Source organism: Hippoglossus hippoglossus, chromosome 6 (genome assembly GCF_009819705.1).
Source record: "Hippoglossus hippoglossus isolate fHipHip1 chromosome 6, fHipHip1.pri, whole genome shotgun sequence".
NCBI lineage: Eukaryota > Metazoa > Chordata > Actinopteri > Pleuronectiformes > Pleuronectidae > Hippoglossus > Hippoglossus hippoglossus.
Window position 1 is genome coordinate 27,590,694 of NC_047156.1, and position 15,624 is coordinate 27,606,317.

General features: G+C 42.5%; 1 protein-coding gene across 5 annotated transcripts in view; it reads left to right on the forward strand.

Annotated features, from left to right (window-relative positions):
- Nucleotides 1-15,624, forward strand: part of LOC117762746 (cytosolic carboxypeptidase 4) — a 169,983-nt gene that overhangs the window by 2,894 nt on the left and 151,465 nt on the right. For 4 of the 5 annotated variants that reach the window (XM_034587329.1, XM_034587328.1, XM_034587327.1 and 1 more), the window contains exon 1: nt 11,051-11,253. In XM_034587329.1, the coding sequence (XP_034443220.1) occupies nt 11,197-11,253 (57 nt within the window). In that variant the 5' untranslated portion in view covers nt 11,051-11,196. Of the gene's footprint in view, nt 1-11,050; nt 11,254-15,624 lie in introns of those variants that run through there. The other variant, XM_034587325.1, reaches the window with a different exon arrangement.

Genomic DNA, 15,624 nt, shown 5'->3' on the forward strand with positions numbered 1-15,624 from the left:
TTGTTGAACCACAAGGGAGCTTGTATTTAGGGAGTGAAGTGATCTATTTGGACAATACAGTGTTATGAGCTCTTTGATATATGAAGGGGTTGATTTAGGGCTATTTAGAGCAGGATCTTTAATTCTATTCAAAATTTTACAGGGAGCCAGTGCAGAGAAGCTAAGACAGGAGTAATATGACCTCTTGTCATAGTTCCTGTCATCACTCCTTCTGCAGCATTTTTAACAGATTCATCATCCTAATAATAAAAAATTACAATAATCCAGTTTAGAGGTAACAAATGCATGGACTAGTTTCTGAGCATCCTTTTGAGACAGGGTGTTTCTAATTTTCATGATTTTGCACAGTCTGTCCTAGAGACTTGTTTTATATGTGGGTCAAATGACATGTCCTGGTCAAACATAACTCCAAGGTTCCTCACAGTAGAGCTGGGGGCCAAGCTAATACCATCCAAGATGGTCTTTCCAAGACAGTGTCTCTCTGAGATGTTTAGTGAAAAGTTCTGGGTCATCCAGGCCTTGATGTCTTTAAGAAATTCCTGAAGTTTAACTAAGTGATTAGATTTATCAGGCTTCAAACATAAGTACAGCTGGGTGTCATCTCTGTAATAATGGAAGTGTATGTGGTGCTGTAGAGGAAATTTGACTTTGCAAGACTTCTGAAATATAGAGAACAGATCTTACAGCATGCGGACATGTGAAGATGGGTAAGACAAAGAAACATTCTCGGCGTGCTCTTTAATACAGAAAGAGGTGATGTATGTGTGTAAGAAGCAGATGTGTGTGTGTGTAAAGATAAAGTGTGTATGTGAGAATGGAGTCGAAGTAAACCCCAGGAAGATATGATTGGACAAGACAGCACAGTGATTCCCAGTGGCTCCAATGTCCGGATCTCTCAGAGTATTGACGAGACAGACACAGTGCTAGCGTTCAGTCACTTTACTCAGCCATGCTCTTAAACATAAACAAAGGCACTGCGCATGCGCGACTTAACAAACGTTGACTCAACCGAGCACACGGGTACACAAGCATAAGTGATCCTCATGACCATACAACTATAATGTGATCAATATACCACATCATTCCTCCTTTAAGCTGAAAAACATCCAACTAAAATTATTCCAATAGACAACTGAAAATATTAACAACCATGTTATCCTTAACCTAATAGCAATTATCTGGTTATTCTTAACAAAAATAGAATGTGACCTCAGTTTAACTCACATAACATTTTTACATTCAACATTTCCTTATGTATAAAGTAAGGTGCTCAAACTGTGTAAGTACATGCATATGAACGCAGTCCACGGAGGCCATACAGTCTAAGGCACATATCGCTCAGGTGGTTTAGTCACTCTGTTTGAGCGCCTCAGAGCCACAGGTTCAGGCTCCAGGAGCTCTGGTGTTGACATAGTAGTGTCCACACTGTCGTGAGTGCTGCTGCCGTCTTGTCAGTCCAACTGTTCTGCCTGCAAACCAGTACCACCTGTACCTGGCTCAGCAATGACACAAGCCCACAGCTGGTCTCCATGGCGTCTGTGTACTGTGTCGAGTCCCGCTCTCTGACTTCATACGACACAGGACCAGTCTGTCTCATGACCAATCCAGGAATCCACTTATGGCCACCTCCCACAGTGCTGCGCAGATACACAGCATCATCCCCTTTGAAGAAACGATCTGCAGCACTGCGTCGTGGAGGTCCTTTTGTTGGTACTGTCCCTTGCACACCAGCTCCTTGGTGCAGGGTTTGAGAAAATCCAGCCTTGTTCGGACATGTCTGTGTAAAAACAGATCTGCTGGGGACTGTCCAGTTGTGCAGTTAGGCTTCGTCCAATACGGCAACAGGAATAGTGAGATTTTGTCCTCAATGTTTGAAGTTGCGTCAGCAAGTTTTTTCATACCTCCTTAAATGTTTGAACATATCTCTCTGCCAGACCATTTGTGGATGGATGTCCCGGGGCACTTGTGGTGTGCCGAATTCCATTCTGCTTGACAAAAGTCTGAAACTCCTCCGATGTAAATGTGGTAGCGTTGTCTTTCACAATTTGTTCTGGCAGACCATAAGAGGCAAACAGCCTCGTAGTGGTACCTTGAGAAGTGGTTTGTGACATGTGAAACACTTCTAACCACTTTGTGTACGAATCAACAATTATCATGCACATGTTGTTCAGGAAGGGTCCCGCAAAATCTATATGCAGTCTCTTCCAGGACTCACCCAGAAACTCCAAGAGGTGTTGTTAAGGCCGTAGCCGTCCCCTGTCTGTCTTAGTATGTATTGTGTGTGTGTGTGTGTGTCTCTCCCTCTCTGTGCACGTGGAAGATATGTTAAAAAGATGCTCCTCCTCCTTATGGCCTGGTGTCAAAGACGGGGATTCCGATTGGAGCGGCATTAACCCCGCACCTCCAATCAACAAGAAGCACTTAGGGAGGGAGGCCGTATATAATCTGTCCAGCTGTGTCAGTCGGGGCAGCTGTATGTCCTGTGTGAACAGCTCGCCAAACTAGCTCCTGAGATTCTGTTTGAATTTAGAATTGATGTAAGAGAATCAGTCTAGAAGTGTTATTAGAGAATTTATGACTTTTGATTTGAAAACTGTCGTGTTGTGAATGAGTATTGTTATTTCGTTTTGGTTTATTCCAGATAGCTCTTGTTAAGAGTCCTCCCTTTGTTATATTTGTTTTCATATTTGAAATAGCACCTTGTTGCTTGTTCTTTGGTTAATTCATATTATTTGTGTTGTCCTGCAATCTTAAAACCAGGTTTACATTAAAATAAACAGCTTACATACCAAAACCATCTGGTTTTATGTTGCCACCTCATTCCTTGCGAGCCGGGTCGTAACAGGTGTAATGGAAGAGACTGCATATAGACTGCATACTAGATAGTAAATCTAGTAAATAATGGTCATATTAAATCTGCCATGAGGTCACTAAAGGACATCTTGTCAGGTCACACATGGTACGGTCATCTTGTCACACATGATATGCATAAGCAGAGATAATAGTGTGGTTACATAAGCATGCTTAAGTAGAGATAATACATAGCATAGTATGATTATATAATTTTCCATTACACTCCTCCCTCATACAATGATCACTAAAGTATTTACAAAACACCATAATGGACATCAGACCCAGAAATTCACAAAGATCTAGGACATCATCAACATGGTGATGTGAAAGAATTTGCTGTTTTTGTGGAAACAAAGGTGCGAGGGTCTTCTGGTAATCCTATCATAGTTAATTTTGGATTGGCTGACATGCAAATATAACAAGAAGAATAGATGGCTTGTCAAGTGGAGAAATTTACAGCCTGCAACCAATTGTTTTAAACCCATGGTTGTGTAAGTATGGAGTTGATGGGACTTGAATCTGCTGATCATCTTTCCTGAGATCTGTTAGTGGAGTGTTATGAGATGGGGATAGTGTTGTTTGTCAAGTGTGAATTATCATCATGCTGTGGAGGTGTCTCTAACATGTATACTATAGGAACAACAATGATAATGGAAATTAAAAGCAAACAACATGTTGTCCCTGGTATGCCACACAAGCCCGGATGACGGAACGGATGCCATGGTGGTCTGCGTTCCATCGTTGATCCCGTGGTTGTAATATTTATAATAATAATATCTTGCATTTATATAGCACCTTTCAAGAGACCCAAGGACGCTTTACATATGTCCGTGAGGACAGAGCAGAAGAGAAAAGATAAAAAGTGCATTTCGGCAGGGAGAAAATTCCAGAGAGTGGGGGCTGCGACACAGAAGGCTTTGTCTCCAAAAGTTCGCAGTTTGGTGTTGGGGATGGAGAGAAAACCTGAATTTGAGGACCGCAGCCTTCTGAGTGGAGTGCAGCTGTCTGCTAGTGCATCAAAATGGACTCTCCAGCCCCATTAACAATATTGATCTTGAATTTGTTGGATGGAATAATTACTCCTGCTTTTTGCAATGATTCAAAAACTGGAGTAATGCCTTTAATGGCTTCAGTTTTTAATGGATATTGCTGTTGGCAGGGCCTGAAGTCAGATTTCGGCGTTATAACTACAGGTTCCGCATTTTGATTAAGCCCACATCATGTTTGTCTTGAGCCCACAGTGTCTTAGGGATTTCCTGTAGTGCGGGGATGTTCGCAACATCCGTTTGAGACAAGAAATGATGAGACAACGACATTAAAGGTACCAGATGAACGATTCGCTGCGTGTGCATTGTAACTGAGAAAACAAAACAAAACAAATATATAAATATCTACACCTTTGGAGATCACTAAATCCAGTATGTGGCCATGGTTATGAGTAGGCCCAGTAATATGTTGAATAAAATCCTAAGAGTTTAGAAGTTGCATGAACACCATGGCCTTGTAGTCCGAGTTGTCATCAATATGCAGATTAAAATCACCAGTTATGATTATCCTATCATCGCTATTAAACAGTGTGACAGCATTTCAGACATTTCTGGTAAAAATGAAGCTACGGGTTTTGGAGGGGGATAAATAGAGATAAAAAACACTGGATTTTGACTTTCAAATCTAAAAGCTTGATATTCAAAAGATAAAAAGGTACCTAGACTGTGACGCTTGTTTAAAAATATAGCTGCTAGACCTCCCCCTTTCTTTCACTCACGTATTGTGTGTATATAGCTAAAGTTTGGGAGGGAGGCTTTGTTTAAGAGAGCAGCTCCACCGGATTCGAGCCATGTTTCAGTCAGGAAAATAAAATCAAGCTTATGTTCACTGATAAAATCATTTATGATGAAAGTCCTATTAGTAAGTGCACAAAGGTTTAAAGAGCCATTTTTACCTTCTGTCCATGTCTGAGACCACCTCCTCGACTGCCTCTTTGCTTTTCTTTGTTCATCACAAATAAAATAAAATCTGTGAGTAATCCTGACAGGAATGTCAGAGGCTGGGGGTGATGGTGTACCAGAGACAGTATTGGAATTTATCCACAAGGGGGAGCTAGTGGCAGCATGGGGAGCATGACTGTTTAAAGTGGCAGAAGAAAAGGAGGGGGTGACAGGTGATGTAAATAGTCAGTCACACGGGGTAAATAGTACAGCGTGCTGCAGATTACCCTCAAGCATGCGACTACCCTGCAAACTTGGATGCAGACCGTCTCGTGCAAACAAGGCAGAGCGATTCCAGGATAAATTGAAGTTGTGAATGAGACCAATGTTGTGAGTGGAGCATACGGACTGGAGCCAGGTGTGGCTGAGAAAAGAGTGTTTGAATTTTTCAAGAGTTTGGTTATCAGAACATGTTACAGGAACGGAATATACTTCTTTAACAATTTTGCCAGAAGCGCCAATGGAGTGTGGGAATCGACCACTTTCTTTGGGTGGAACAGGAAATCATCTCTCCTTATCACAGAGTGTGTTGCACCAGAATCAACCCAAAACATTGTTTGTATGCCATTGATTGTTAAAGCATATTGTGGTAGTTTCTCAAAAACTGCAGTGTCCCATTTAGCATATGTGCTAGTAAAGTCATTTTTCATTTAAAATCAATCAATCAATAAATCAAATTTTATTTGTATAGCCGATATTCACAAATTCTAAGCATGTGATTGCTTCAGATACCAGTGTGGGTGTGTGTGTCAGTGACAGTCTGTGTGTCACTATCTTGTTTGAGTGGTTTGTGTGTTATACCGTTCTCAGGCGTCGAATGAGTCAGAGTTTCCACTGCTCTCTCCTGGTCCCCCTCCTCCAGTCAATCAGCCTGGGTAGTTGCAGCTTGGTTCTCTAGACAATCCCTCGCCCAATGTCACTTCTTTCCACAAATCCCTGATCTGAAACTATTAGAAGGTCGTTAGTGACTTTTGCCAAGGCTGTCTCCGTGCTGTGATGAGCTCTAAACCCTTATGGAAAGTCTTCATATTACTTTCCTGGAGAAATTCACACAGTTGATCGGCTACAATTTTGTAAAGGATTTTAGACAGGAAAGGGAGGTTGGATATCAAGAGTGGGTTTTTTGAGAAGGGGTTTAATTAAAGCTAGTTTAAAAGATTGTGGTACATATCCTGACGATAATGAAAGATAGATTGTATTTAGTAAAGTACTATTAATTAGGGTCAGAATTTCTTCGAGTAACTTTGTAGGAATGGGATCTCAGATACAAGTTGTGGGTTTAGAAGATGAGATTATTGTGGATGCTGATCAAGGGTCATCAGAGAGAAGCTGTCTTAATAATTAATAGGATTCTCAGCTGTTCCTGAGATTTCTGTGCTTGATGATATATTAACATCAATTTAGGGCAGGAGATGGTGGATTTTATTCTGAATAGTTAGAATTGTGTTGTTAAAGAAGTGCATAAAGACATTGCTATTCAGGGTTGGAGGAAGGTTCAATGGAGCTGTGACTCTCTGTCAGCCTGGCTACAGTGCTGAAGAGAAACTCAGGGTTGTTTTTATTTTCTGCAATTAATGTGGAGTAGTAGGCAGCTCTTGCATTGTGGAGGGCCTTCTTATATACTATATAATAATATAGATTTTTTAACACAGTTGTTAGGGCGCCACTTCCTTTCTAGTTTGGTATCTAGTGGTATCGACAAGATGGTCAATCTCAGTGGAACTAGGGTTTCTAAAGAATCCGTCAATTATATTGAGGGATGATAATGAGTTATTTAGTAACTATAACTATTTCCTTAAATTTATCTACAGCACTATAAGGAAGACATCTAGAAAAGGATAATAAATCAATATTGTCACCTGAGATTAATTTATTAACCAAAACAGCCTTCGATGATAATCATCATACATTTAAAAGCCCACATTTAATTATCTTGCTTTGTTCTGTTTTTGTAGAGGTTGTGTAGGACTGCAGATCTGCCTCCTGGTCCCAACTCGGGGATGTCAATTTGGCTTTATAAGCTGAGTTATATTCGTACATAAGAGAGCCGCTCCATCCTTTGGAGACAGAGCTTGTGTGTCGAGCCCTCACCCTCTGGAACTCTCTCCCTGCCGAAATGGATCCCTGGACAACTTCAAAAAACTCCTCAAACACCACCTGTTCACTACACCACCTGTTCACTAAGGCCTTTGGCCTCAAAAGTTGATGGCTTAGAGGGAGAGAATAGTGAAGTCAGCTCAGAAAGATCTACTGAAAGTGGTCTCAATATAAATCTGGTGCCACAGTTGGTTCTAAGGTTTTTGTACTAGACAATGTATGTGTTATTCATGGGGAGGGGGTGGTGAATTATTTTCCTTGATGGTTACAATTTTATTTGTGAAGAAGTTTATGAAATCATTACTGCTCAGAGTTAAAGGAATAGATGGATCAATAGAGCTATGTCAGCCTGGCTATAGTGCTGTACAGGAACCTGGGGCTGCTCTTCTTCTATTTATGATGAATAATAGGAGGATCTGGCATTTCAGAGCGCATTCTTGTATGTTATTAGACTGTCTTGAAATACATAAAGTCCTCCGACTGACGTAGTCGGATGTCGTCATTGCTGACATGAATAACAATCTTAATGCAGAGGTCACCAACCCATCCAAATCCTTCACTGTCGATCCCTGTAACGCTCTGGACACACTGGCATGCGGTTTCTCCAGCTGTCTGTGGCAGTTGTCTGTTGTTCACATGTGCAGCGTTTCCACTACTGGCAGCAGAGCCACTGGGGGGGGAATTTGTTGCAACAATGCTACCTAGGGGAGTTTCACCCCAAGGAAATTACTAGAGCTAAATTGTGAATCAGCAAGGTCCCACAGGTTCATCAAATACCACAGGGCGAGATACGGTTTCAGTTTAAAAGGAAAATAACTTTATTTAACAAACTAATTACTTAGGCAGGGTAATGAGGACAGGGCTGTGGCTTAAAACGGGGGCAGGGAACCAAAAATGGGAAGGGTCCACAAACTAACTGTTGTGTAAGTTTTCTGGAAGTTGGTAAAAGGAGAACTCAGGCAGCAGCTGATTTCTTATGCAGAAGGTTTTAATGTAGACTTGATGCTTCAAGGAGACCAGAAGGTTGAACAATATACAAATGCTAACAGAGTAACATGAGGAATTGTCACCCAAAGTCTCAAGATGTCTCCCACAGCATCCCCATATATCTTCCTCTACTTGCATCACCCATCAGCACATCCATGAATGGCTTGAATTGCTGTCACTCTCTGTGTTCGCATCCTATTGGATAGTTTAGCCTAAAGTATGCATTCCTAAATCACATTGTGTCCTTACATCTCGTCACTGGTGAAATACGCAAAAGAGTTAAAGTTGGTGAGAGTTGAAGTTGGTGCCTCTCTCTCGGCGCATCTGAGATAGATATGAAAGTCCCTCAACGTAGACACTACAATGTACTGTTGGTTGGCCCTTTATCTACAACCTGACCTTGGGTACTGCTTAGAGAGAGAAGGGAGTGTGTGTGGAATTAGACAGGCACTATTCTCCTGTACAGATATAATGTAATATACAATTTACATAATATATGGTGGCATATACAGTAATGTGAGGATCGTCAAAGATTCCTCAACATTAACCAACCGTGACAGTGCACACCAACAAAAAAAAGGGATTGTGAGGAAAACACCACCACCAGGTATAGGGTTGCCACCTTAGCCCCACAGCACCTGTCCGACAACGAAAAAAGAGAGTTAAATGACGGCCAAAGTGCTAGACATAACGGGTGCTGACAAAAATCAATATTGAAAATGAAATAACAAAAGAAACCAAATCCAGGAAAATACAAAATAGCCGAATTAAATAACAACACAAGATGCAAACAAAATTAATAACACAAATCAAAGCAAAGGCTTCACCACGCCGAAGGAAGCCACGCAAAACAACATGCTCTTCCATGCCAGGCTGCAGCCACTACGAGACTGGAAACGGAAGGAAAGAGAAAGAGACGTATGGCACACCCGTATATAAAAGGGCGCACAGCGTACTCAGTGTGCCAGGAAAGCTGGCACAATGCCGTACAGCGGCAAGGGGGGAGACCACCTCTGGCCACACCTGCATCTAGTGGCTTTTCCCTACATCACTGCTGATAATGTTTCCCTTTAATTTCCTCACTCTATGGTTTACAATTGCACTAGTCTTTTCCTCTCCAAAGCCGGCCTTTTTCCCTGGCACCATTACTAAGTATTCTCTTTACACTCTCTGCTTGTGTGGATAATTAGGTACGGTGTTCTCTATTTTTTGAGGGGTATTTATCCAAACCACATGTATATGATTTATTATCAGTGTCATCTGAACATTCTGCATCATGTTCTTTCTTTTTTTCCACTTGATTTTTTTTTTCTTCATTTAAAGATCTCAACAGTGGCTGGATTAGATTGATCATACGACTGTACCTCTCTCTGACTCAGCCATGCCCTGCTAACCACCCTTTGATTTATACTGTAATACTAGGGGTGTACACAAAAATCACGGTTTAGTATGTACCTCGGTTTTGAGGTCATGGTTTGGTATGTTTTCGGTACAGTAGAAACAAGGAACAGAAAACATTAAACAGATTTTTTATTTATTTTTATTCAACACTGGTTAACTGAGCAGACTATGGCTGTGTCTTTCTTACCTTAGTACATTTTACAAAAGTAAAAAACTAAATAAACATTCTCTCAAATGACTAAATAATAAAAAAATAGTAACATAAAGATAAAAATGTCTTTATAAATATCCATTAAGGTGCAGCGTGTAGAATATTAACTGTAATTAAACTGTACTGTTATTGTATTTTACGATTATCATTATTAAATATATGTATTTTCATGTGCTTTTCTCCCAAAAAATGATCTTGTCCACATAGTTTGCAGAGGGTGGCCTTGCTGGTACTAACAATGTCTACACAGTGGAGAACACTCTCACTATAGGGACAGAGGTTTATAAAGGGCTGGTGTGACTTGCTGGCTGAAATGTGGATGAGAGTAAACTTTGTAACGGGGCTCGATTACTTTCAGTGTGTTTTTTGAAGCCTGCATTCTCAACAACAAAGAACGGTCGCATGTCTGCTGCTATAAAAATACCTATGACGCTCGTTATTGCTTTGACCACGAGCCGACAGCACATCCGGTCCTTTACTAAAGTTGTCCCTGGAAATTTGAGACTTGTACGCACAGAAATAAGTTCCACACGTGGACTTATTTGTTGCATTTGTTCGGTACCCGTGCGTATCGAAATACCGAGATACATGTACCGTTACACCCCTAGGTAATACAGACAGATGTTTCTAATACCGTCCATAATAGACAGATACCTGGGTGTTAATAGTTAATAAGTTACTGTTTATAAACACAAGTGCTAAGGTTAGTTCATTGTTCCAGACACTTTGGACCTGTGGTGGTTTTAACATAAATTACTGAATACTTGGCATTTTTTTTGTGTTGTCTGAGTTTGTTGATTACCCTGAAAATGGTAACATTTTAGGGTTAATTTTACATCAGCCATCAACCCTTACTCATTGAGGTCTGTCTCTTACTATAGTCTGTGTCCTGCAGCTGACCAGCTGGTCTTGTCAAGGCCTTTTTATAGTGGCTGCCTTCTCAACACCACAGCACAAATGTTTTCTGGAGCACTTTATCCTGGGGGATAGAATTACACATGCACAGGCATATGCATGCACTCAAACACAACAGGACACATATTTAACCACTTTTATTTATGTTCATGGGACTAATCTTCTCCAAAAGACCAAAGCCCCATGATTGTATTTTCCAATAGGAAACACTTAAAGAATATACAATTGTAATATATTTGTACTGCAACATGTAGTAAGATGGTGTAAAAAACATTAATCACTCAACAATGAGCATGTTTTCAGAAAAAGAGGACACCTACAGAGGAGCGTCCTGTGAATATGTTTCCTTCTATGTCTCCCAGACACACACACACATACCCTGCATGGTCTGCACAATTTTATTTAGGAGTCTGTGTCACTTCATTCTCACTTATAAGACACAGGAGCAATGTTGCATGTGGACATATGTGTTGGTGTCAGAGAGAACTAGAGACAGATGCTTTGGTTTCACGTGTGTGTGTGTGAGAGAGAGAGAGAGAGAGAGAGAGAGAGAGAGAGAGACCGGGAGAGGGAGAGATGACACTTTGGATGTCATCTGTCTACCCCTGATTGAGGATCTCTAGCTGTGCGAGTACACCTATCTCTTTTCTGTCCTTCTGTTTATCTGTGTGCAAGTTAGTTTAACTTTGGCTGACTGTCTTAATGACCAACTGATTGACTGGTACAGAGCAAAGGCGACTAAGAATGGCAGCCTCCCCAAGAACCTCCATTGGCTTCGAGGTCCTTCTTTCTGCTCTTAAGGTAGGATCTTACTAGAATTTTACACAGATCATATCTTAACTACAATGTTTGAATACCAAATACATGGCTTAATTTTTAAGCTTTTACTTTATAGTTAGAAGTTATTTCAAAAAACAGTATTTTGTGAATTCTGAATAATTTTTGTGGTTAAAAATAAGTTTAATCATTTAATCATCAGTAAGCATTATAAAACTTCCTTGCTGTATTAGATTTAACAAAATGTACACTGTGACATTTGTTATATGAGCCACTAAGATGATTAAGTGATGAGACCATAGGCACTAGAATTAGCCACATATTCCCTGTAGATTTGGGACTCTGTTGGTGCATGCTGACATTTCAGAGTACAGTATATGCTCACTTATAGTTGACTAGCATTAGCATTAGTAAAAGCAGAAGTGAGAGGAATATTAAAATACTGAAAGTGAAGTGTGGACATGTCGGCATGAGTTTGGTATATGGTTAAGATACTTGGCTGTGAGGTTTCGTTTTTTTAACTGGACCCGAAAGCAGACACAGGGTTTGTGAGTGAACAAGTGGTATTTTTAATGAAGCGCAGAGGCAGGCAGGTAACAAGATGGTAGCTGGCCCGGACTGAGCAGGCTATCTGTCTGTAACTGGTTTCAGCAGGGAAACATGAAACGTGGGGTGGATCTTAATAGAAGAAGGCACTTTTAATCTTATGGCAGAGGGGTTGATGATCTTGATGATTTGATTAGTGTTTGCTCTGGGAACATAGGTGAGCGTGAAGTTGAAACGGTCGAGAAACAAGGCCCAGCGGGTCTGGGGAGAGTTCAGCCGTTAAGAGGAGCACAGGTAGTAAAGGTTCTTGTGTTCGGTCCATACGATGAATGGCTGCCATAAAGTCCACGCATAAAGTTGCACGTTCTTCAACAAAACTGAGCACGAGATTTAACTTAATCCAAATGTAGACAGAGGCAGAGAACAGGTTGAAAAGTTATTAATTGAGAAAGAGAGTTGGTGTTCAGAGCAGGCGTTCAGGCCGGTAGTGGTGGGATTGGGGGCTCAGAGAGGGGAAACTACAGGACCAGGGGCTCATCCAGAGATCGCAGAGTCAAAAAACAGATAAGTGCGCACAGGAGGGGTGAGTGTAACAGAGACTAAGCTCTGGCGGCATAGTGAAGTTGAAGTCTGCTTTTTAAGCTGAGTTGATTGGCAATGGAAAACAGCTGCAACCGGATGACTGCACTCCTAATGCCCTTCCTGATCTCTCTCACACACACACACACACACACACACACAGTGTTCTTTAAACATACTATACAAGTATGACAAGTGCCAAGTAATAAGTCCAGCAAAAACAATTGGAATTTAAGAAAACTCTCATGTCTCTCCAGGACTGATGTTGGTTAAAAATAAGTTTTGATCTCAGCCTTGCTATAATTTTACAAGATAAAGCTTATAGTTAGAGCCGGTCCAGGCTTGTCTTGGACCTGCTCTAAGTTATGCTGCTATAGGTCTAGAATGTCGGGGGACACTTCTCTTCCCAGCTTCTCCTTCCTCTTCTCCAGGGGTGTCCAAACTTTTTTTCCCGAGGGCCACATACAGAAAAATATACGAAGGACTGGGCCACTCACTAGACGTGAGGTATACTGCCTCACTTCTCATGCACTAATATTGGCAAAATCAATCAAATGCAGGTAAATTACGTTTGATAATTGAACATGTTTGAAGAAAAAAAGCCTCCATCATAGCTCTCCATTAGTAGATTTTCATTTTATTTTTTACAAAAAGGTTGGCAGGTCGTTCTCTCAGTGACAGCCTCAGATTGGTTCTTAGGGTGCTGATCCCCCTTCATTGTCCTGTATGAAGGGAGAGACAAGAAGAGAAATAGGGGATGTGGATATTTCAAGCTTATTACACAAATAAATTATTGGGCTTGTTAACACATCAACTAACGTTTGTTAAAAAATTGTCATCGACTTTAATTGACTGAATTTATTAAGTAATTGGGCTTATTAACAAATGAAAACTGTGTGTATATTTTTAACTCACCTGTAATGGGAAGAATGTTGCGCTCAGTGGGAGCAGTGATGCTGCGCTTTGGTCTGAAGGATAGCTGGCAGGTCAGGAGTAAGTTTGGTGGTTGAGATGCGAAGGATGTCACGGACCGATGGCTGTCGGTCGTTCTGGTTCTCAGTCTGCTTCTGTTCAGCGTTAACAGAGAGAATGTCTGCTCACAGATGTATGTTGAGCCGAACAGACTCATCATTCGTTTTGCGTGGCGTCTCATCAGAGGAAACTTGGCTTTTTCCAAGCTCCGGTAGAAGTCAGGTAGGGAGAGAAGCTGATGCTGATTCTTCAGAGAATCATCACACTGAACTTCGATCAGTTCTAATTGCAGACTCTCCTCCACTTCTTCTGCATCCATTGAAAACGGAGCCGCAAACAGTGTGATTTCCTTCTCAATGACAGAAAAATCTTGGAAGCACTGACTGAATTCTGTCATGAGATGTGATCACAGACACATTCTCCCATTTTTGCAGAGAGCTTGGCATTTGATTTCGGTCAGCGCGGGGAAGTGCGCTACATTGAAGTTGCGCAGTTGTGACTCGAAGAGACGGAGCTTCGCACGGAATGCTTTCATCACGGCAACACTCTCATTGCAAATCAAACAAACACACTTCCCCTTGGTTTCTATGAAAAAATATTCATTTTTCCACCGAGTCTGAAATTTTCTGCACTCGCTTGCAATCTTGCGTCTCTTCAGTTCCGGCATTTGTGGTGACCCTGAGCAAATTTTTTCTTCGATTGCTTGCTTTGTGGAGATGCTGCCTTGTTCAAGACAATACCGCCACCTAGTGTTTAAACTAAGAAGTGCACTACAGTGGGCCATAGTCCATTATATTTTTAGACTTTGATACGGGCCAATTAAAAATGGATGGTGGGCCGCAGTTGGCCCGCGGGCCGTAGTTTGGACACCCCTGCTCTTCTCCATCCTGTTCACATCAAAGAAATTAATATCTCATTGTGGCAGTAGACCATGCCACGGGGTTCTCACCACAGCAGCCAGAGACAAACCATTCCGGTTTTAACATCTTTTACTAAATCAAACACACACTTGAACAAACATAAATAAACTTCAACTTAAAGCAACTAGCTTTGCAGCTCAGTGTCTCTGGAGTGTTCTGTGTGTCTGAGTCTTCCAGTTCCTCCGTGAGGCAGCTCAGTTGCTGCCTTGTAAGCATGAGGATCCATCAGCTAACAGCTCTCACCTGTGCTGATTGATCCTCTGTGGTGCAGGTGAAGGCGTTCTCCCAGTCCCCTCACCTCCACATACCCCCATAACCAAATTCAGGCCAGGGAGCCATCCGGCCTGACCTACTCCCCCACCTCCCCACAGACCAGGAGAGGAAGCCAGCCCATCCACCCAGGCTCTCCGGAGCTCGAGCAGGTGGGCGTCGTCGTGTGCAGCATCTCTCCGGAGGCCGGGCAGGTGGGCGACGCCGCACGGGGCACCCTGGCAACGGAAAATAGGGCCTGAAAGTGTCGGCCTCTCCGCCGACGAGGGAACAGGAACAGAGGCTGCAGGGCCTGCAGGCGTTGGACTCTCTGCCGACAAGGGACTAGGAACAGGGGCTGCAGGGCCTGCAGGCGACGAGGGACCAGGATCAGGGGCTGCAGGGCCTGCAGGCGTCGGCCTCTCCGCTGACGAGGGACCCGGGACAGGGGATGCAGGGGTTGCAGGTGTCGGCTTCACCGCCGACGAGGGACCCGGTACAGGGGCTGCAGGGGCTGCACCTCCGTGTGCTCCGTCCTGAGTGTCTGAGTGTTCTGTGTGTCTGAGTCTTCCAGTTCCTCTTTGAGGCAGCTCAGTTGTTGCCTTGTAAGCGTGAGGATCCATCAGCTAACAGCTCCCACCTGTGCTGATTGATCCTCTGTGGTGCAGGTGAGGGGGTCTCCCAGCCCCCCTCACCTCCACACTCATCAATACATGTTACTGACTTGACTTCTTCCCCGGAGTCCCTTTGCCTTATCGTCCGCAGATCCAGGGCCGCATCGTGGATTATGATCTGATACTGATACGCGGTGGATCGCGTATCAGAGATCGAGATCGTAATGGTGGATCCTGTATGGCGGACTCTGTATCGTGCTGGCTGATCGTGATAATAATGGTGGATCCTGTATCGTGTTGGCATCTGATTGAGGTGGCAGCTGATGGTGGATCCTGATGGTGGCAGTGGACAATGACTGTGGACTACAGTGGCATCTGATCTTGATGGTGGATCATGATCGTGGTGGCTGCTGACCATGGACTATGATTACAACAAAACTGCTTGATATACAATATTTCTCCTCAGATACTCGACCATTACTGACAATAATCCATCAGTTCATTGACCTTCAGTT